We start from the raw sequence: 22,500 nt of genomic DNA, 5'->3' as shown, positions 1-22,500 counted from the left end.
ACAGGAGGACCTTTAGTCCGGTTCACTAGGCGGACCTGAACCGGGTCCTTCAGACCTGGACCGGGTTCTTCAGACCAGCAGGAAGCAGAGGACCCACTTCCTGTGCAGCGGGACGAGGAGATGCATTCAAGTGCTGCGTGGAGCTCTTGGTTCAGGGTGAACATGCACTGTGACCACCATCAGGTCTGCATGACGCTGCAGCCTGAGTCTTTGAGTCTGAGTCTTTGAGTCAATGTGCACATTGACCTGCATGCTGACGCCCTGTGGCTCTTATCTGATGTCATAAGGAACTCAAGCCGGTGAATGCGGCGCCGCAGCTTAAAGCCACAGAACCGGTTTCTCCTGAGAGTCTTCAGGTGCAGTAAGGAAAACAGGATTTATGTGCTTCACCTGAGGAACACACTAGTCAGAGCACCTTACGGCGCCTTCAGGGACATGAGCATCATCAGCCTTTCCTCTGACACTCGTTACAGAATGGAGCATGGGAGTCACGTGACTTCACCACAACAACAACACAAACAAACGAGGCGTTCAGGGTACTTACCCTATTCTGGAAAAAGGAGGCATGAAAATGTGCTGTTGTTGCTGATATCGATATCAAGCTAATTTCTTCTGAGCTCGGATTATGTAAATAAACTTTTTCCATCTTGGGCATCCCCACGGGTCTGAGGAAGAGGAGGAGGAGGAAGAGAAGGAAGAAGAGGAAGAGAAGGAGGAGGAGGAAGAGAAGGAAAAAGAGGGAGAGGACCTTGTGTGAGAGCGAGACCACAACAACACATGCAAAGCACTGAGACAGGTGGAGGTAACAGGGTTTCCTCCAGGGGTTGAAATAATATACAGGACTGTCTCAGAAAATTAGAATATTGTGATAAAGTTCTTTATTTTCTGTAATGCAATTAAAAAAACAAAAATGTCATGCATTCTGGATTCATTACAAATCAACTGAAATATTGCAAGCCTTTTATTCTTTTAATATTGCTGATTATGGCTTACAGCTTAAGAAAACTCTAAAATCCTATCTCATAAAATTTGAATATTTCCTCAGACCAAGTAAAAAAAAGATTTATAACAGCAAAACAAAATCAAACATTTGAAAATGTGTTTCCAGGTGTTTCGAGTTAATTAGACGATTCAAGTGATTTGTTTAATACCCTACTAGTATACTTTTTCATGATATTCTAATATTTAGAAATAGGATATTTGAGTTTTCTTAAGCTGTAAGCCATAATCAGCAATATTAAAAGAATAAAAGGCTTGCAATATTTCAGTTGATTTGTAATGAATCCAGAATGCATGACATTTGTTTTTTTAATTGCATTACAGAAAATAAAGAACTTTATCACAATATTCTAATTTTCTGAGACAGTCCTGTATATACACACATGTGTGTGTGTGTCTGTCTGTTGTGTGTGTGTCTGTTGTGTTGTGTGTGTGTGTGTGTGTGTGTGTGCATATCTAGGAGCTGACGGGGTCCAGGGCTCTGAACTCTACTCACTGCTCGTGGAAGTCCAGCATCGGCGGCTCGAAGCGTATCGGGCGGCAGTTCCCTCGATGCGGCGCCGCGCTGCGTGAGACGGCAGCGTGAGACCACCACAACAACAACAACAACAACAACAGAGACACGCATCTGTCCATGTCGGAGGACATCTCAATCGACGAGGCCCCGACCTCACGGGGACAGGGAATCCATGTCGGCTCCACACACACACGTATACACACCTGTACAGGTGCAGGTATGTATACGTGTGTGTGTGTGTGTGTATACGTGTATACATGCACCTGTACCGGTCTACATACAGCTACAGGTCTGCTCTCACTCTGATCTGGAGCCTCAGCTCAGAACTCACCTTACCTGTTGGAGGTGTTTCTACACAACGGAGTATCGAGAGCCGCCATGCTGCTCCTCTTCCTCGCTGAAGGGGGCGTGGCCTCAACTCGTCATCATTAATACTAAACACTCTGGTGAGGAGCCAAGTGCACCGCCTAGTTCACACCTGGAGTACTCACAGGTACATGTGTACTTTATACTGGACTACATCTCACAGGTGGAGATATATATGGATTTATATATATATAAAAATATACATGTAAGAACATGTATATATATATATATTTAATTATATATCAATATATATATTTATAGAAATATAATTATTTATATAAATATACATGTAAGAACATGTATATATATAAAATGATATATCAATATATATATATATATAAAATATAGAAATATAATTATTTATATAAATATAATTATTTATATAAATATATACATGTAAGAACATGTATATATGATATATCAATATATATATATACACACACACAGGTAGTTGGGGTCAGGAGGTCAGGTAGTGGCCCTAGATTCCTCTCTCTTGACCTTTATTACTCAACAAAGTTTCTTCCTGAGCGTCACGGTCATGATTAATATGTGAGTGATGGCGCTCTGCTGGTCACATGACCAGACGCCATGACGCTACATGCTGGTCACATGACCAGACAGGCTGGTCACATGACCAGACACCATGACACTACAGGCTGGTCACATGACCAGACACACAGTCCTCACTACGCTCATAGCCTACTCAGACATGCAGGTGCTCTGGCTGATAAAGGGGGAGGAGCTTAAACTCACCTTTGTTGATATAAACTAAAATCAATGTCGGACTCTGCCTGCAAAAAGAAGAGAAAAGAGAAGTGATGCAACTATACATGACATCATTAAGAGGTGGCTCACTGCTCAATAAAAGGCCTTATTATTGCCATATATATAAATACTTATTATATATAATAATTATACATATATTTATACATAACATATATATACAAAATTGATATGTAATTATATTTTTATTATATATAATATTTATTATATATATAAAATTTGTATATGTATACAATATTGATATGTAATTATATATAATATGTTTTATATACAATATTGATATGTAATTATAAATTTATTATATAGAATATTTATTATATATATATTATTCATATATATACAATATTGATATGTAAATATATATCTATTATATATATGTATTAAATATTTATGATATATATAATATTTATACATTATATATATATATATATATATTGATATGTAATTATATATTTATTATATATAATATTTATTATATATTATTTATATATATTGATATGTAATTATATATAATATATATATAATATGTATACATATACACTATGTGTATATAAACATCATATTTATCTGCATTATATCACCTGTATCTTTACCTGCAGGAGGCTCCCGTCACCAAAATGTAAAACTTCTAGAATTGTGTCCGACTGGATGAATGCTGTGAGGAAGAGGAAGAGCATCATCATCTTCATCATCATCACCATCTTCTTCATTGCTGACGGTTTGAATATCCATCATTTGCATCACAACACGGCAGTTTGACTCTGAGCCGGTTTAACCCTCCGAGCGCCGCCACCTGGACCAGGTGGTCCACGTGGTCTACCTGGACCAGGTGGTCCACGTGGACTGGTCTCCAGCAGGAGGACTCCCGGTTCCCCCGGGCCAGCGGCTGAACACCGCCATGATGCGTTCAAGGCCCTGTTTGACATCCTCATCCGGCCGTTCTGTTGCTCTAGTTGTATTTAAGAGAGGAACTCTGAGCTGCTGGAGGAGACCAGAGACCAGAGACCAGAGACCAGAGACCAGAGACCAGAGACTAGAGACCAGAGACCAGAGACTAGAGACCAGAGACCAGAGACCAGAGACCAGAGACTAGAGACCAGAGACCAGAGACCAGAGACTAGAGACCAGAGACTAGAGACCAGAGACCAGAGACCAGAGACCAGAGACCAGAGACCAGAGACCAGAGACTAGAGACCAGAGACCAGAACAGAGACTAGAGACCAGAGAATAGAGACCAGAGACCAGAGACCAGAGACCAGAGACCAGAGACCAGAGACTAGAGACTAGAGACCAGAGACCAGAGACCAGAGACCAGGGACCAGGAGACCAGAGACCAGAGACCAGAGACCAGAGACCAGAGACCAGAGACCAGAGACTAGAGACCAGAGACCAGAGACCAGAGACCAGAGACCAGAGACTAGAGACCAGAGACCAGAGACCAGAGACCAGAGACCAGAGACTAGACCATGGACTAGAGACCAGAGACTAGAGACCAGAGACTAGACCAGAGACTAGAGACCAGAGACCAGAGACTAGAGACTAGAGACTAGAGACTAGAGACCAGAGACCAGAGACTAGAGACCAGAGACCAGAGACCAGAGACTAGAGACCAGAGACTAGAGACCAGAGCCCTAGCCCCCTCATGAAGGACCCTAACCCCCTCATGAAGGACCCAAGCCCCCTCATGAAGGACCCTAGCCCCCTCATGAAGGACCCTAACCCCTCATGAAGGACCCTAACCCCTCATGAAGGACCCCAGCCCCCTCATGAAGGACCCCAACCCTCATGAAGGACCCCAGCCCCCTCATGAAGGACCCTAACCCCCTCATGAAGGACCCTAACCCCCTTATGAAGGACCCTAACCCCTCATGAAGGACCCTAACCCCTCATGAACCTCATGAAGGACCCTAACCCCCTTATGAAGGACCCTAACCCCTCATGAAGGACCCCAGCCCCCTCATGAAGGGCCCCAGCCCCCTCATGAAGGACCCCATCCCCCTCATGAAGGACCCTAACCCCTCATGAAGGACCCTAACCCCCTTATGAAGGACCCTAACCCCTCATGAAGGACCCCATCCCCCTCATGAAGGACCCTAACCCCTCATGAAGGACCCCAGCCCCCTCATGAAGGACCCCAACCCTCATGAAGGACCCTAACCCCTCATGAAGGACCCTAACCCCTCATGAAGGACCCCAGCCCCCTCATGAAGGACCCTAACCCCCTCATGAAGGACCCTAACCCCTCATGAAGGACCCTAACCCCCTCATGAAGGACCCTAACCCCCTCATGAAGGACCCCAGCCCCCTCATGAAGGACCCCATCCCCCTCATGAAGGACCCTAGCCCCCTCATGAAGGACCCTAACCCCTCATGAAGGACCCCAGCCCCCTCATGAAGGACCCTAACCCCTCATGAAGGACCCTAACCCCTCATGAAGGACCCTAACCCCTCATGAACCTCATGAAGGACCCCAACCCCTCATGGAGGACCCCAGCCCCCTCATGAAGGGCCCCAGCCCCCTCATGAAGGACCCTAACCCCTCATGAAGGACCCTAAACCCTCATGAAGGACCCTAGCCCCCTCATGAAGGACCCTAACCCCTCATGAAGGACCCTAAACCCTCATGAAGGACCCTAAACCCTCATGAAGGGCCCTAACCCCTCATGAAGGACCCCATCCCCCTCATGAAGGACCCCAAACCCTCATGAAGGACCCTAGCCCCTCATGAAGGACCCCAGCCCCCTCATGAAGGACCCTAGCCCCCTCATGAAGGACCCTAACCCCTCATGAAGGACCCTAACCCCTCATGAAGGACCCCAGCCAACTCATGAAGGACCCTAACCCCCTCATGAAGGGCCCCAGCCCCCTCATGAAGGACCCTAACCCCTCATGAAGGGCCCCAGCCCCCTCATGAAGGACCCTAGCCCCCTCATGAAGGGCCCTAACCCCTCATGAAGGACCCTAACCCCCTCATGAAGGACCCTAACCCCTCATGAAGGGCCCCAGCCCCCTCATGAAGGACCCTAGCCCCCTCATGAAGGGCCCTAACCCCTCATGAAGGGCCCCAGCCCCCTCATGAAGGACCCTAGCCCCCTCATGAAGGACCCTAGCCCCCTCATGAAGGACCCTAGCCCCCTCATGAAGGACCCTAACCCCTCATGAAGGACCCTAGCCCCCTCATGAAGGACCCTAACCCCCTCATGAAGGGCCCCAGCCCCCTCATGAAGGACCCTAGCCCCCTCATGAAGGACCCTAACCCCGTCATGAAGGGCCCCAACCCCCTCATGAAGGACCCTAACCCCCTCATGAAGGGCCCCAGCCCCCTCATGAAGGACCCTAACCCCCTCATGAAGGGCCCTAACCCCTCATGAAGGACCCTAACCCCCTCATGAAGGGCCCCAGCCCCCTCATGAAGGACCCTAACCCCCTCATGAAGGACCCTAACCCCTCATGAAGGACCCTAACCCCCTCATGAAGGGCCCCAGCCCCCTCATGAAGGACCCCAACCCCCTCATGAAGGACCCTAACCCCCTCATGAAGGGCCCCAGCCCTAACCCCCTCATGAAGGACCCTAGCCCCTCATGAAGGGCCCCAGCCCCCTCATGAAGGGCCCCAGCCCCCTCATGAAGGACCCCAACCCCCTCATGAAGGACCCCAGCCCCCTCATGAAGGACCCCAACCCCCTCATGAAGGACCCCAACCCCTCATGAAGGCCCCAGCCCCTCATGAAGGACCCTAACCCCTCATGAAGGACCCTAACCCCTCATGAAGGACCCTAACCCCCTCATGAAGGACCCCAGCCCCCTCATGAAGGACCCCAACCCCCTCATGAAGGACCCTAACCCCCTCATGAAGGGCCCCAGCCCCCTCATGAAGGACCCTAACCCCTCATGAAGGACCTAACCCCTCATGAAGGACCCCAAACCCCTCCTGAAGGGCCCAGCCCCTCATGAAGGACCCTAACCCCTCATGAAGGACCTAACCCCTCATGAAGGACCCCAGCCTCATGAAGGACCCCAACCCCTAACCCCTCATGAAGGACCCTAACCCCCTCATGAAGGGCCCCAGCCCCCTCATGAAGGACCCCAACCCCTCATGAAGGACCCTAACCCCTCATGAAGGACCCAGCCCCTCATGAAGGACCCCAACCCCTCATCATGAAGGGCCCAACCCCTCATGAAGGACCCTAACCCCTCATGAAGGACCCCAACCCCTCATGAAGGACCCTCACCCCTCATGAAGGACCCTAACCCCCTCATGAAGGGCCCCAACCCCCTCATGAAGGACCCTAACCCCCTCATGAAGGGCCCCAGCCCGCCCGGAGCCCTAACCCTTATAAGGACCGGACCACAACAAGCTACACACGGAGCTCTCGGTCCCGGTTCCGTTACAGGCCACACACTGACGGGAGGTAGACCACCACCAACCCGACCGACTGACACCTCGTACACGGCAGAGATAAATATCTCCCGTTGTCAGTACCAGGGTGTTTACACGGTACCGGGCCGAGTTCGCGGTGACACCTCGGCCCGCACTGAGACGGGAGGAGCGCGTCCCGGAAGTTAGCGCTGCTAACGACGACAGCAAGTTACAAACCTTGTTTATTGGCCCGCGTCGAGTGAATAAAAGCAATAAATAACACCCTCAATAATCCGCTCCACGGGGATCTGGCTCCGGCGTCCCGGGGGCGGGGGCCCGGGGCCCTCTCGTGGCTCTCCATGCCGTCGCTGTGTGTGTCGGGGCTCGGTCGTGTGAGCTCCGCTGCCTCCGTGGATCAGAGCCGAGCAGCGAACTGACGCCGCCGGGCCTCTCGCTGCTGCTGCTGTTTGGTTCCGCGCCGGGGGGAGGTCGGTGGCTTTAGCGCGGGTACCGCCACCTGCCGCACCGGAAGACGCGTCGAGCGATCGCGAAACGGCCCTTAACTTACGTTACTAGAGAAAATAAAGTTATAATCAAATAAATAAAGTTGTAAACAAATAAATAAAGTTATAATTAAATAAATACAGTAATACTCAAACAATGAAAGTAATAATCAAATTACCGTATGCTGTCTTTGTCTTTTTAATGATAAACACTCTAATACGATACCCCTATGTACTTCCGGTTACAATGTTAGTTAACGCAGACACTGACCGGAAGTGAGTGGTTGTCCTGGAAACCGAAGGACAATCTAAAGGTCAGAGGATAATGAATTTGGTCCAGTGCCAGTGACCCCCTAAGGCCTTAAGACCTGAACCCTCAGGGACTCACTGGTGTCACCTGCTAAGTGGTTGAGTGTGAGAGGCTTTATCATGAAATGTTTGATGAATGAATAAATATCTTCTTTCATGTGTTGTTCTGGTCAATCTTTAATCCTTAATGTTGTAGTGTAAATGTAATTGACCACAATGGACACACATGGTCCTCTTTGTTTACCTTTTCATGTTCCATCTCCACGCTTCCATCGGTGACCGCATGTCCGACGTCGCAGAACTCAAACCTCACGGACTTCAAGGTCTGTGAGTCTGTGAGAGTGAAGACTGGGCCTTCCATCCCATAATCCAAACCGCTTATCCTATTCAGGGTCTGGAGCCGATGCAGGTTAATGGTTGATGGTTGAATCAGAATCAGAATCAGAATCAGAAACAGTTTTATTGCCAGGAATGTTTACACAAACGAGGAATTTTTTTTGGTGGAAGGTGCAACATTTGGACATGACAAACAAACAACAATCAACACGACAGAAAGACAACAAATAATGTGAAAGTGTTTGGGTGTGTGCTTCAAGTGGTGTGTTTTAGTTAAAAGTGTATGTGGCGTGTGTTTAAGTTAAAGTGCATGCAAATAAAGTGGCATGTGTGTGGAGGAGGCCTCAAGTTAAAGTGCATGTTAAAGTGACGTGTGTGTGGAGGAGGGAAGAAGAAGGAGGAGGGAGGAGGTGGGAGGAAGAGGGAGGAGGAGGAGGAAGGAGGCGGAAGAAGGAGGAGAGAGGAAGGTGGAAGAAGAGGTGGTAGTCCTGGGGTGACAGTCAGTCAGTCCGGTTCCATTGATGAGCCCGACTGCCGACGGAAAAAACTTTTGGTGTGGCGGGTGGTCTTTGTCATGATGGATCGCAGCCTCCTCCCGAGGGAGGGACTCAACAGGAGTGTCCAGGTGGGAGGGTCAGCGACAATCTTTCTGGCCCGCTTCAGTGACCTGGAAGTGAACAGGACCTGGAGGAAGGCAGATTGCAACCGATAACCCTCTCGGCCGAGCGGATGATGCTCTGCAGCTGCACTTGTCTTTGGCTGTGGCTGCAGGGTGCCAGACGGTGATGGAGGAGCAGATGATGGACTCAACGATGGCCGTAGAATTGTACCATCATTCTCCTGGCAGGTTGAATTTCCTCAGCTGCCTCAGGAAGAACATCCTCTGCTGGGCCTTCTTGGTGATGGAGCCGATGTTCAGCTCCCACTTGAGGTCCTGGGTGATGATGGAGCCCAGGAAGGAAGGACTCCACAGCGTCGGGGGAGTCACACAGGATGAGAGGCGGGTGGGGCTGCATTCCTCCTGAAATCCACAACCATCTCCACTGTCTTTAGAGTGTTGAGCTCCAGGTTGTTCTGGCTGCACCAGGTCACCAGGTGGTCAGTCTCCCACCTGTAGGCGGTCTGTCTCCACACCAGAGATGAGCCCAATGAGGGTGGTGTCATCCATGAACTTTAGGAGCTTGACGGACTGGTGACTGGAGGTGCAGCTGTTGGTGTACAGGAGAACAGCAGAGGGAGAGAACACAGCCTTGGGGGGAACCTGGTGGTCCGGGAGCCTGAGACGTGTTTCCCCAGCCTCACGTGCTGCTTCCTGTCGGTCAGGAAGTCTGTGATCCACCTGCAGGTGGAGTCGGCACGTGCAGCTGGGAGAGCTTGTCCTGCAGCAGGGACGGATGATTGCATTGAAAGCAGAGCTGAAGTCCACAAACAGGATGCTGGGGTAGGTTCCTGGGGAGTCCAGATGCTGGAGGATGTAGTGAAGGGCCATGTTGACTGTGTCGTCTGCAGACCTGTTGGCTCTGTAGGCGAACTGCAGGGGTCCAGGAGTGGGTCGGTGATGGTCTTGAGGTGTGACAGGACCAAGCGTTCAAAGGACTTCATGACCACAGAGGTCAGGCGACGGGCCTGTAGTCATTGAGTCCTGTGATCTTGGGTTTTTGGGGACGGGGATGATGGTGGAGGCCTTGAAGCAGGCTGGAACGTGGCATGTCTCCAGGGAGGTGTTGAAGATGTCGGTGAACACCGGAGACAGCTGGTCAGCACAGTGCTTCAGGGTGGAGGGGGAGACGGAGTCCGGGCCCGCTGCTTTGCGGGGGTTCTGCTTTTTAAACAGCCTGTTGACGGCTCTCTCCAGGATGACGAGGGTCGTCGCTGAGTTGATGGAGGGTGACAGCAGTAAAGACGGTGATAAGCGAAGATACCAGGATCCTAAAGAACACCATAAACCTGATCCTCCTCAAGCCCAGGGACTGTAGACTGGTATCATAGAGTCTCAAAGAAATGGAAGGGCTCAGGTCTATAGTTAGGCCTGGTTCAGGTCTAGAGTTAGGCCTGGTTCAGGTCTAGAGTTAGGCCTGGTTCAGGTCTAGAGTTAGGCCTGGTTCAGGTCTAGAGTTAGGCCTGGTTCAGGTCTATAGTTAGGCCTGGTTCAGGTCTATAGTTAGGCCTGGTTCAGGTCTAGAGTTAGACCTGGTTCAGGTCTCGAGTTAGGCCTGGTTCAGGTCTATAGTTAGGCCTGGTTCAGGTCTATAGTTAGGCCTGGTTCAGGTCAGATAGTTAGGCCTGGTTCAGGTCTAGAGTTAGGCCTGGTTCAGGTCTAGAGTTAGACCTGGTTCAGGTCTCGAGTTAGGCCTGGTTCAGGTCTATAGTTAGACCTGGTTCAGGTCTATAGTTAGGCCTGGTTCAGGTCTAGAGTTAGGCCTGGTTCAGGTCTATAGTTAGGCATGGTTCAGGTCTAGAGTTAGACCTGGTTCAGGTCTATAGTTAGGCCTGGTTCCGGTCTATAGTTAGGCCTGGTTCAGGTCTAGAGTTAGACCTGGTTCAGGTCTAGAGTTAGACCTGGTTCAGGTCTATAGTTAGGCCTGGTTCAGGTCTAGTTAGGCCTGGTTCCGGTCTATAGTTAGGCCTGGTTCAGGTCTAGAGTTAGACCTGGTTCAGGTCTATAGTTAGGCCTGGTTCAGGTCTATAGTTAGGCCTGGTTCCGGTCTATAGTTAGGCCTGGTTCAGGTCTAGAGTTAGACCTGGTTCAGGTCTATAGTTAGGCATGGTTCAGGTCTAGAGTTAGACCTGGTTCAGGTCTATAGTCACATAGTTCATCGTTGAACCAGTACCGATGAAGCAGCAGGTGCAGTACCTCCAGTCTCCTGCAGGGGGCGGACGTGTAGCACTTTTTCATTTGACACAACAAGAGACACTTCATGGTCTGTGGGAGTTTTGAGTGATGAAGAACTCTTTGACGCTTTGAAGTCCGGATTTATCAGAGCTGATTGTTATGTTGTTGTCATGGAAACACTTCCCCTGTACGACATGTATGTTCTGTGTGTTACACGTATGTACATTCATATCTTTATCTATCTCTTTTACTGTGTCATGGACACACACACACACTCTGTGAGTGGAGTAAACTGATTGCAGACACACACTTAGAGGTTCGTCTGCAGTTTGTGATTGTGGTTGTCGTGGCAACGCGGGGATACATCCTCTATATTTGGATTAAAACGATGACGAGGTTCAAGCGTCCATGTTACATGCTAGATGCTACATGCTACATCACAACATGATCTATATAAAATAAAAACAGGTCAAAAAATATATATATATATATTTATACACAAATTATGATTATATATATAAATAAAAAATTCAAAATAAAGAAATATTAAAAAGATTAATACGTAATTAAATAAATATAATAAGAAAATAAATTCTAAATAAAGATACCAAAAATACCCTCATTGGGCCAAAGCAAGACGTGCTTTACCAGCAACCAGTAAAATGAACTGGGAGCCAGAGAAGCCGAGATTTCCCTCCCCCTCCTCCTCCTCCTCCTCCCAGCTCAGCCCTGAGGAGGAGCGTCCAGCTGCAAACTCGGCTGAGGGTTGAAGGAGCGGTGATTGACGGCCCGGCTTTAGACGCAGTAATTACCCGGCGCCTTCTGGCCCAGAGCTCAAGAGGCTTTGAGAGATCTCTAAAGCTCGAGGCTCCAGCAGGAGAGTGATTGGTGCTCCAGAGAGAGAAACAAGTCCGTTAGCCGTGGTGTGTTCAGGGTCAGGCTCTTAGGCCACGGCCTCTCTGCATCCAGGGTTCTATGAATGGATCTGAACCCTGAACCCTGACATGTCGTGTTGTCGTGTTGATGTGTTGTCTTGTCATGTTGACGTGTTGTCTTGTTGACATGTTCTCTTGTTGTCATGTTGACTTGTTGTCTTGTTGACGTGTTGACATGTGTTCATGTTGTTGTCTTGTTGACGTGTTGACATGTGTTCATGTTGTTGTCATGTTGACATGTTGTCTTGTTGGCATGTTGTCTTGTTGTCTTGTTGACGTGTTGACATGTGTTCATGTTGTTGTCTTGTTGACGTGTTGACATGTGTTCATGTTGTTGTCATGTTGTCATGTTGTCTTGTTGATGTGTGTTCATGTTGTTGTCTTGTTGACATGTGTTCATGTTGTTGTCATGTAGTCATGTTGTTGTCATGTTGTCATGTAGTCATGTTGACATGTTGTCTTGTTGTCTCTGAGGGGTAACCATGGCCACGGAGCTCTTCGGGCCTTGAGGCTGAACCAGGATCTCTCGGGTTAATCTGGATTAGAGCTGCAGCTCCGAGTATCACTGAAGGATTTATGTTTTCAATTTATGCCTTCAGATGATTGGTGGGGGGGGGGGTGTAGGAGGGGGAGGGGCTTCTCTTAGACTGCAATAATCACAATCACAAAGTCTACTCACATCATTCTGAACACGAAGCTTCATAACTCACATCAGGATTTATCTAAATGATATTTGGTATCACAAGTTTTCTGAACTGTGATGTTTGAATATGCAAATGAGAACATGTGACCTCTATCTCCAGAACATGTGACCTCTATCTCCAGAACAAAGTTGAAGGTCAAAGTTCTTGTTTCATGTTGTTGACATATTTAAGTCCCTTTGATGATCTAATGATGGACTACAGGGATGGACTACAGGAATGGACTCCAGTGATTGACTATGGACTACAGTGATGGACTATGGACTACAGTGATGGACTATGGACTCCAGTGATGGACTATGGACTACAGTGATGGACTATGGACTCCAGTGATGGACTATGGACTACAGTGATGGACTCCAGTGATGGACTATGGACTACAGTGATGGACTATGGACTACAGTGATGGACTATGGACTCCAGTGATGGACTATGGACTACAGTGATGGACTATGGACTCCAGTGATGGACTATGGACTCCAGTGATGGACTATGGACTACAGTGATGGACTATGGACTACAGTGATGGACTCCAGTGATGGACTATGGACTCCAGTGATGGACTATGAACTACAGTGATGGACTATGGACTACAGTGATGGACTCCAGTGATGGACTATGGACTACAGTGATGGACTATGGACTACAGTGATGGACTATGGACTCCATTGATGGACTATGGACTCCAGTGATGGACTATGGACTACAGTGATGGACTATGGACTACAGTGATGGACTCCAGTGATGGACTATGGACTACAGTCATGGACTATGGACTCCAGTGATGGACTATGGACTCCAGTGATTACATTACATTACATGTCATTTAGCAGACGCTTTTATCCAAAGCGACTTACAATAAGTGCATTTCAACCTAGAGTACAAACTAAGAACAACAAGAATACAGGAAGTAACATTTCCTCAACATAGTCGAACTACAAAAGTACCATAAGTAAGTGCTATTTAAGAGCCACTGAAGTGCTAATCTGTGTTTTAATCCAGATATAGTCGGAAAAGGTGTGTTTTCAGTCTCCGACGGAAGATGTAGAGACTTTCTGCTGTCCTGATGTCAGTGGGGAGCTCGTTCCACCACTGAGGAGCCAGGACAGCAAACAGTCTGGATGTAGAGTGATTAGCTCGAGGTGCAGTAGTCACAAGTCGATTGGCTGTTGCAGAGCGGAGCGAACGTGCCGGGGTGTACGGTGTGACCATATCCCGGATGTAGACGGGGCCCGATCCGTCTAGAGCACGGTACGCCAGGACCAGTGTTTTGAAGCGGATACGAGCAGCCACCGGTAACCAGTGGAGAGAGCGGAGGAGCGGAGTGGTGTGGGTGAATTTCGGGAGGCTGAAGACCAGTCGAGCTGCTGCATTCTGGATGAGCTGCAGAGGTCGGATGGCCTTAGCGGGTAGACCAGCCAGGAGGGAGTTGCAGTAGTCAAGGCGTGAAATGACCAGAGCCTGGATCAGAACCTGTCGCCTTCTGAGTAAGAAGAGGACGTATTCTCCTGATGTTGTGCAGCATGTACCTACAGGAAGCGTCGTCGCAGCGATGTTGGCCGTCAGGAGAGTTGACTGTCGAGTGTCACCCGAGGTTCCTGGCAGTCAGGGTAGGGGCCAACACAGAGCTGTTGAAGGTGATAGTCAGGTCGTGGGTGGGGAGCCTTTCCCTGGAAGGAATAGTAGCTCGGTCTTGTCAGGGTTGATTTTCAGATGGTGAGCAGACATCCACTGAGAGATGTCAGTCAGACAGGCAGAGATTCGTGCCGCCACCTGTGTTTCGGACGGTGGAAACGAGAAGATCAGTTGGGTGTCGTCAGCATAGCTATGGTAGGAGAAGCCATGCGAACGAATGACAGAGCCGAGAGAATTTGTGTACAGAGAGAAGAGGAGGGGACCCAGGACGGAGCCTTGAGGAACCCCAGTAGTGAGAGGACAAGGATCAGACACAGATCCTCTCCAAGTTACCCGGTAGGTGCGGTCTTTAAGGTAGGAAGAGAAAAGAGCGAGTGCAGTGCCTGAGATCCCCAGGTCCTGAAGAGAAGAGATCAGGATCTGGTGGTTCACGGTGTCAAATGCTGCAGAAAGGTCGAGAAGGATAAGGACAGAGGAGAGAGAGGCTGCTCTAGCAGAGTGAAGGATAAGGACAGAGGAGAGAGGATGCTCTAGCAGAGTGAAGCTGCTCAGAGACAGCAAGGAGGGCAGTCTCTGTCGAGTGGCCGGCCTTGAATCCAGACTGGTGAGGGTCAAGAAGGCTGTTACTGTGGAGATAGGAGGACACTTGGCTCAAGAGAGCTCACTCCAGAGTTTTGGAGAGAAAAGGAAGAAGAGAGACCGGTCTGTAGTTGCTGACTTCAGACGGGTCGAGCGTGGGTTTCTTCAGGAGAGGGTTGACTCTCGCCTCCTTCAGAGAGTTAGGGAAACAGCCAGTTGAGAGGGAGCTGTTAATAAGATGGGTGAGAAAGGTCAGAAGGTCAGGAGCAATAGCCTGGAGAATGGGAGACGGGACGGGGTCAAGGGCGCAGGTGGTCGGTCGGGCGGAGGTCACCAAGCTAAGAACTTGATTGGGAGACAAGGGGGTGAAAGAGGAAAGAGAGGGGGATGAAGAAGTTAGTGTTGGTGAGGTGATAGAAGATGGATTTGTAAAGGAGGAGCGGATGTCGTCCATCTTGTTTGTAAAGTAGTCGACAAAGTCGCTCGGCAAAAGGGTGGAAGGAGGAGGGGGACAGGGGGGATCAAGGAGGTTGGAAAAGATAGAGAAGAGTTTTTTGGGGTTAGAGAAGGAAGACTGAATGTTGGTCAGGTAGAACGAGCTTTTGGCTGCAGAGATAGAGGAAGAGAAGGAGGAGAGGAGAGATTGATAGAAGAGCAAGTCTTCCGCTTGATTCGATTTGCGCCATTTTCTTTCCGTCGCTCGCAGGGTGGCTTTCTCGGCGCGCACCGAGTCCGACAACCACGGAGCCGGAGAGGATTTCCGAACCGGTCGTGTCTTAAAAGGACAAAGAGAATCAAGAGATGAAGACAGGGAAGAGAGGAGAGTGTCTGCGGCAGAGTTAGGATGCATGAGTGAGAAGCAGTCAGTTGAGGGGAGAGCAGATGGGAGGGAGGAGGGACAGAGGAGGCCAGAGAGGAGGGACAGAGGAGGCCAGAGAGGAGTGACAGAGGAGGCCAGAGAGGAGGGACAGAGGGTGCGAATGTTGCGGCGTACAGGTGCAGAGTCTGTAGATATGGGTGGGTTGTCAGTACCAGAGAGCGAGAGAGAGTAAGAGATGAAGAAGTGGTCAGAGACATGGAGAGGAGTTACAGTGAGGTTAGAGGTAGAGCAGTTTCTTGTGAAAATGTAGTCAAGGTGGTTGCCGGCTTTGTGAGTAGGAGGGGAGGGACTGAGTGAGAGGTCAAAGGAAGACAGTAAGAGTAAGAGATCACATGACTTCTCTGTCTGGATGTTAAAGTCACCCAGAAGGATGAGCGGGGGGCCGTGTTCCGAGAAGTTCGATAGGAGGACGTCTAGCTCTTCCAAGAAATCTCCCAAAGAACCAGGGGGACGGTAGAGAACAACAATGTGAAGTTGAACCGGATGAGTAACGGTCACTGCATGAAACTCAAAAGTCAGTGGGACTATGGACTACAGTGATGGACTATGGACTACAGTGATGGACTCCAGTGATGGACTATGGACTACAGTGATGGACTATGGACTACAGTGATGGACTATGGACTACAGTGATGGACTATGGACTCCAGTGATGGACTCCAGTGATGGACTATGGACTACAGTGATGGACTATGGACTCCAGTGATGGACTATGGACTACAGTGATGGACTATGGACTACAGTGATGGACTATGGACTCCAGTGATGGACTCCAGTGATGGACTATGGACTACAGTGATGGACTATGGACTCCAGTGATGGACTATGGACTACAGTGATGGACTATGGACTACAGTGATGGACTATGGACTCCAGTGATGGACTATGGACTCCAGTGATGGACTCCAGTGATGGACTATGGACTACAGTGATGGACTCCAGTGATGGACTATGGACTACAGTGATGGACTATGGACTCCAGTGATGGACTATGGACTCCAGTGATGGACTATGGACTACAGTGATGGACTATGGACTCCAGTGATGGACTATGGACTACAGTGATGGACTCCAGTGATGGACTATGGACTACAGTGATGGACTATGGACTACAGTGATGGACTATGGACTCCAGTGATGGACTATGGACTCCAGTGATGGACTATGGACTACAGTGATGGACTCCAGTGATGGACTATGGACTACAGTGATGGACTATGGACTCCAGTGATGGACTATGGACTACAGTGATGGACTCTAGTGATAGACTATGGACTCCAGTGATGGACTATGGCCTCCAGTGATGCCGGTCTCCATGATGGCAGGGCTCCGCCCCCTGGCCCCGCCCCTGGCCCCGTCCCCTGGCTGATCCGTTCTCAGCAGGTTTTCGTCTCAGAGCCGCTGCTCATTAAATCGTCCGGCGCTGATATTTTGGACAAAAGGATCATAAAGCATCAGGTTTGAGTTCAGAGGATGGAGCCACACCGCGGGGGGGCCGAGGGGGGCCACGGGGTCTGAGGGGGGGCAGCAGGCAGCGTGAGGCGGCTTCAGGTAAGTTCCTCTGGTCTGGACCAGGAGGTTTATATCATATAAATCAGGTTATTATTATATAAATCAGGTTATCATCATATAAATCAGGTTTTTATCATATAAATCAGGTTATCATCATATAAATCAGGTTATTATTATATGAATCAGGTTATTATTATATAAATCAGGTTATTATTATATAAATCAGGTTATTATCATATAAATCAGGTTATTATTATATAAATCAGGTTATTATCATATGAATCAGGTTATTATATAAATCAGGTTTTTATCATATAAATCAGGTTATTATAATATAAATCAGGTTATTATCATATAAATCAGGTTATTATATTAATCAGGTTATTATCATATAATCAGGTTTTTATCATATAAATCAGGTTATTATTATATAAATCAGGTTTTTATCATATAAATCAGGTTATTATTATATAAATCAGGTTTTTCTCATATAAATCAGGTTATTAATATATAAATCAGGTTATTATTATATAAATCAGGTTATTATCATATAAATCAGGAGGTTATGGATCAGCCTGGAAGATGTTTGAAGGAGATTATGGAGAAAGGACCTGTTATCTATTATGATCTATTCAAAGGACCTGTTATCTATTGTAATCTATTCAAAGGACCTGTTATCTATTGTAATCTATTCCTTGAGGTAAAGGCTGTAACTGAACCTTCTGATGGATTCAGGTCATCACTTTAATGTTACGCGCTATATTATATATTTAACCTAAAGTTAATCATCATGACAGCTTTTTGTCTGAATCTTAATATAAAGTACATATATATATATATATAAATATATATAGATATATATATATTTATATCTATATAGATATGGAGTGGTGAGTGGGTGCGTTTACAGAAAAACATCACATGACATCATCTCTCGCCTCCAAACTGTCATCATCTTCATCTTCATCAGGGCTTGTTCTCGTGGCTCGAGGTTATCTGATTGGTTAACTCCACGGCATTAGTACTAATCTACACGTGTCACAACCACCAGAGACCAGAGACCAGAGACTATAGACCAGAGACCAGAGACTAGAGACCAGAGACTAGAGACCAGAGACCAGAGACCAGAGACCAGAGACTAGAGACTAGAGACCAGAGACCAGAGACCAGAGACCAGAGACCAGAGACTAGAGACCAGAGACCAGAGACTAGAGACCAGAGACCAGAGACTAGAGACCAGAGACCAGAGACTAGAGACCAGAGACCAGAGACTAGAGACTAGAGACCAGAGACCAGAGACCAGAGACCAGAGACTAGAGACCAGAGACCAGAGACCAGAGACTAGAGACCAGAGACCAGAGACTAGAGACCAGAGACCAGAGACCAGAGACTAGAGACCAGAGACCAGAGACCAGAGACCAGAGACTAGAGACTAGAGACCAGAGACCAGAGACCAGAGACCAGAGACCAGAGACTAGAGACCAGAGACCAGAGACTAGAGACTAGAGACCAGAGACCAGAGACTAGAGACTAGAGAGCTGAGATCACAGATCACAGATCATCTCTCCCAGCAGACACCGGGTTCCCCAGAACTCACCAGTGCTGCCCCGTATGACAAGAGGGGAACCAGCCTGGCGTATGAAGCAGCCTCAGTTCAGAGTCCAGATGAACCCTGACTCCTTGACCACTCGCCTCCTGCCTCCTAAGCGCTGACCTAATGGACTTAGCCGCCGCATGCAGCAGCCTGAGCTTGGTGATTGTAAAAGGAGCTGATCCCGTGTTAAGGACTCAGCGTATCTTTAGGCCGCGCCCCCTCAGCCCCACGGAGCTGTTGTTCAGTGAGCGCCACGCGGCGGCTGACGGTGTCTCTCCGTGTTCCTCAGAGCCAGCGGAGCCGGACGCCATCATGGCACGCGTCGGCTGCGAGGACTCCTTCTCCACCGGTCAGCGGGCATCCTCCAGCCGGCCGGACGACGAGCTCCACGTCCTGGAGAACGGGGACAGCAGGTCCGACCGGCGCCGCGCGTCACCGCGTGCTCTCGCTCTACCGGAACCACTAATGACAGGAAGTGTCTCGCAGGGCGGCGTCTCGTGGTGAAGACGGCTCGGAGACGGCGGCGTCCTCAGAGTCCCAACGAGACCCCTTCAGAGGAGCTGGGGCCCCGGCCAGGTAAACTCCTGGAGCCACACTTTGGATACCAGTGGTGGAACGTGCTCCAGTCCAATATGAGGAACTATATCTGAGCACTTCATACTCATCCAACATCTAGTAGATGCACCACAGAAAAGGTCTGGAGCTGCGTTAGGGAGAGAGTAACGGCAGAGGGTCCTTGAGCAATACATCCAGAGGCCTTCTGGTTTCACACCAGCAGCGACCTGCTGGGGGCTTCTGATTGGCTTTCCCACTATTCATGCCTGAAGCTAACCAATGATTGCCAGCCAATCACAGGCAGTGTGTTGGGGGTCAACCCCACACCCAGCAGGCCAGTGCTCGTGTGAAACCAAAAGCACGACCTTTGACTTCAGCAGCCAAGTGTCTGAAGACGAGCGCTAAACGCGATGATGTCGCCCCGCGGGGAGACCTTTGGGTCAGCCTCCGCTGGCTGGTGAGCCTCAGCAGGGACACGTCTCAGAGCGTCTGGGCCCTCTGGTGCAGCCCAGACCAGGCGGGTGTTACTCTGTTCTGCTTCCCTGCTGCTCACCTTCCAGGCTCTCGGACTTCTTCTTCATGCTGTGGAACCGGGCGTCTCACAGAGCGAACCCCGTCACCGAGAGGCACGACTCCTTCCTCCAGCGCTTCAGAGGCCCGGAGCTCAAAGACGCGTCCGGGCGAGAGAGCGGCCACGGCGGGCCGACGCCCGAGAGGAAGTGAGTATGGCGCGGCGGGTTCAAGGGTCACGGGGACAAGCAGTCGACATCCATGAGCAACAACCGCTTTGAGGGGCTGAAGTCATCGTGGAGGAGCAGCTGCTCATGTTAGCCGCTAACCACGCGAGTCCACTTCAAATGAATGAGAACCTGAACTCTCGACCACCAGGTTTCTGTTCTGTTGGTAAAGTCAAACCTTTGTCTGCTAAACGTAAAACACGTTTTTGTGGAAGCAGAATAATTTCCTGTAAACATTCGCTAACTCTGGCTAGCACGTTTTGTGAGCTTGTTTGTTTCTAAAATGGCAGAATGAGTTTCTATGTCGAGTCACTCACGCTCTGAGACCGCTACTATGGCTTAAGAGAGTTAGCATTAACCAACGGGACCGGATTAGCCGACTCCCACTCTGCTGGCAAGCCCAGAGAGCTAACGGGAGCTAACGGGAGCTAACGGGAGCTCCGGAGGGGACGGCTGGCTAGTTAGCTAGCTCGTCTCCGGAGCTCCTCCTGGGCTCAGAGCTGAGAACAGAATGTGGCTCAGGGTTCCCCCCTCGACACCGATGAGGGAACGCTGAGCTGCCAGCAGGCTCCAGACAGGTCTCTGGAGGTCACGACCTGGAGAGCAAAGCAACAAATCAGAGCGAACACTCGACTCCCTCAGTCGCCTGGCTCTGAGGCTCATGAGGCCATCACATGGGATGACTGTTCAAGATGCTGCAGCGACAACATTCAGAAAGACAAGGAGACGGAGATGTGATGTTGGCGTTAAGAATGCATCACTTCCCACTGAGGGTTCTCCGTCTTCTGGCCGCTAGCTACGTTCAACAGGAAGAACCGCAACACAGACATGTGAAACAGAGCAGAACGACAGAAGAGTCGATGAGTCGAGTCCTCGTGCTGAGGAGCACGTTTTAAACAAGACATGAGACCTGCAGCAAATAGAGCGAGAGGTCCTCTACCTCCTCTACTTCCTCTACCTCCTCTACTTCCTCTACTTCCTCTACCTCCTCTACCTCCTCTACCTCCTCTACTTCCTCTACCTCCTCTACCTCCTCTACTTCCTCTACCTCCTCTACCTCCTCTACCTCCTCTACTTCCTCTACTTCCTCTACCTCCTCTACTTCCTCTACCTCCTCTACTTCCTCTACCTCCTCTACCTCCTCTACCTCCTCTACCTCCTCTACTTCCTTTAACTCCTCTACTTCCTTTACCTCTACCTCCTCTACTTCCTTTACCTCCTCTACTTCCTCTACCTCCTCTACCTCCTCTACTTCCTCTACTTCCTCTACCTCCTCTACTTCCTCTCCCTCCTCTACTTCCTCAACCTCCTCTACCTCCTCTACTTCCTTTACCTCCTTTACTTCCTATACTTCCTTTACCTCTTCCTCTACCTCCTCTACTTCCTCTACCTCCTTTACCTCCTCTACTTCCTCCTCTCCTCTACCTCGTACCTCTTCCTTCCTCCTCTACTTCCTTACCTCCTTAGTCTGTAGGCCTTTGCCCTTCCTCTAGTCTGGTAGGCCCTCGTAGGCCTTTGCCCTTCCTCTAGTCTGGTAGGCCTTTGCCCTTCCTCTAGTCTGGTTGGCCCTCGTAGGCCTTTGCCCTTCCTCTAGTCTGGTAGGCCCTCGTAGGCCTTTGCCCTTCCTCTAGTCTGGTAGGCCCTCGTAGGCCTTTTTTCACCACCATTTAACGAAACTTGTGGTTTGTAGCAAAAAAAGAGGACAAAAAGGAGGAGATTAAAAAAGATGATAAAAAGGAGGAAGAGAAGAAATACGAGGACAAGAAGGACGAGAAGAAGGAGGAGAAGAAGGATGATAAAAAAAGATAAAGATAAAAAGAAGGAGGAGCCCCCGTAAGTACACCATTAGAGGCAGTAGGTCTCCTGGGACTTTGCTGGGTGAACCATGAGCAGCAACTCAAAGTCACGCCGAGTTGTCTCCAGGAAAGAGATCTGGATTATGGATCCGGCCGCAGACCAGTACTACAAGTGGCTGACCGTCATCGCAGGCCCGGTGTTCTACAACCTCATGATGATCGTCACCAGGTACTTTCCTCTTTATTTTCATCCACCGAGCTTCAACTCTTTTCTCTTTATTCAACGTGTCCTGCTGGTCTTCCAGAGCCTGTTTCAACGAGCTCCAGGATAAGTACACCAACCTCTGGCTCTTCCTGGACTACACCACCGACTTCATCTACTTCACGGACACGTTCGTCAGGTCGAGAACAGGTGGGGTTCCAGACAGAGTTTAAATGTGTGCACCATAGAATTAGGAATGAACGGGACATGTGTCTGAGTCATTGGGACCGGTGACGCTTCACAGAAAAAGCTCAAATGCTTGAAGAAGTATAAGAGAAACACCGGATCAACCTCCAGTAATGCAACATA

The 22,500-nt window shown here is 49.2% G+C and overlaps 2 protein-coding genes across 2 annotated transcripts in view; one reads left to right on the top strand and one right to left on the bottom strand.

Moving 5' to 3' along the window:
• tmem131 (transmembrane protein 131) overlaps nucleotides 1-7,528 on the bottom strand; it is a 26,905-nt gene extending 19,377 nt beyond the window's left edge. The window contains exons 1-5 of the mRNA XM_056413963.1: nucleotides 7,262-7,528; nucleotides 3,259-3,320; nucleotides 2,636-2,673; nucleotides 1,496-1,564; nucleotides 545-665 (exon numbers count right to left, since the gene is read on the bottom strand). Coding sequence (XP_056269938.1) covers nucleotides 545-665; nucleotides 1,496-1,564; nucleotides 2,636-2,673; nucleotides 3,259-3,320; nucleotides 7,262-7,385 — 414 coding nt within the window. The 5' untranslated portion in view covers nucleotides 7,386-7,528. The remainder of the gene's footprint in view (nucleotides 1-544; nucleotides 666-1,495; nucleotides 1,565-2,635; nucleotides 2,674-3,258; nucleotides 3,321-7,261) is intronic.
• Nucleotides 7,529-19,153: 11,625 nt separating this feature from the next.
• cnga3a (cyclic nucleotide gated channel subunit alpha 3a) overlaps nucleotides 19,154-22,500 on the top strand; it is a 5,101-nt gene continuing 1,754 nt past the window's right edge. Inside the window, 8 exon segments of the mRNA XM_056414888.1 lie at nucleotides 19,154-19,254; nucleotides 19,328-19,417; nucleotides 19,957-20,115; nucleotides 20,857-20,867; nucleotides 21,824-21,938; nucleotides 21,940-21,966; nucleotides 22,057-22,158; nucleotides 22,235-22,341. Of these exon segments, the coding sequence (XP_056270863.1) occupies nucleotides 19,154-19,254; nucleotides 19,328-19,417; nucleotides 19,957-20,115; nucleotides 20,857-20,867; nucleotides 21,824-21,938; nucleotides 21,940-21,966; nucleotides 22,057-22,158; nucleotides 22,235-22,341 (712 nt within the window).

Source organism: Pseudoliparis swirei, chromosome 5, assembly GCF_029220125.1.
Source record: "Pseudoliparis swirei isolate HS2019 ecotype Mariana Trench chromosome 5, NWPU_hadal_v1, whole genome shotgun sequence".
In the NCBI taxonomy this organism is placed as follows: Eukaryota; Metazoa; Chordata; class Actinopteri; order Perciformes; family Liparidae; genus Pseudoliparis; species Pseudoliparis swirei.
The sequence above is the reverse complement of the archived record's forward strand: the minus strand, read 5'-3'. Positions and strand labels throughout refer to the sequence as shown.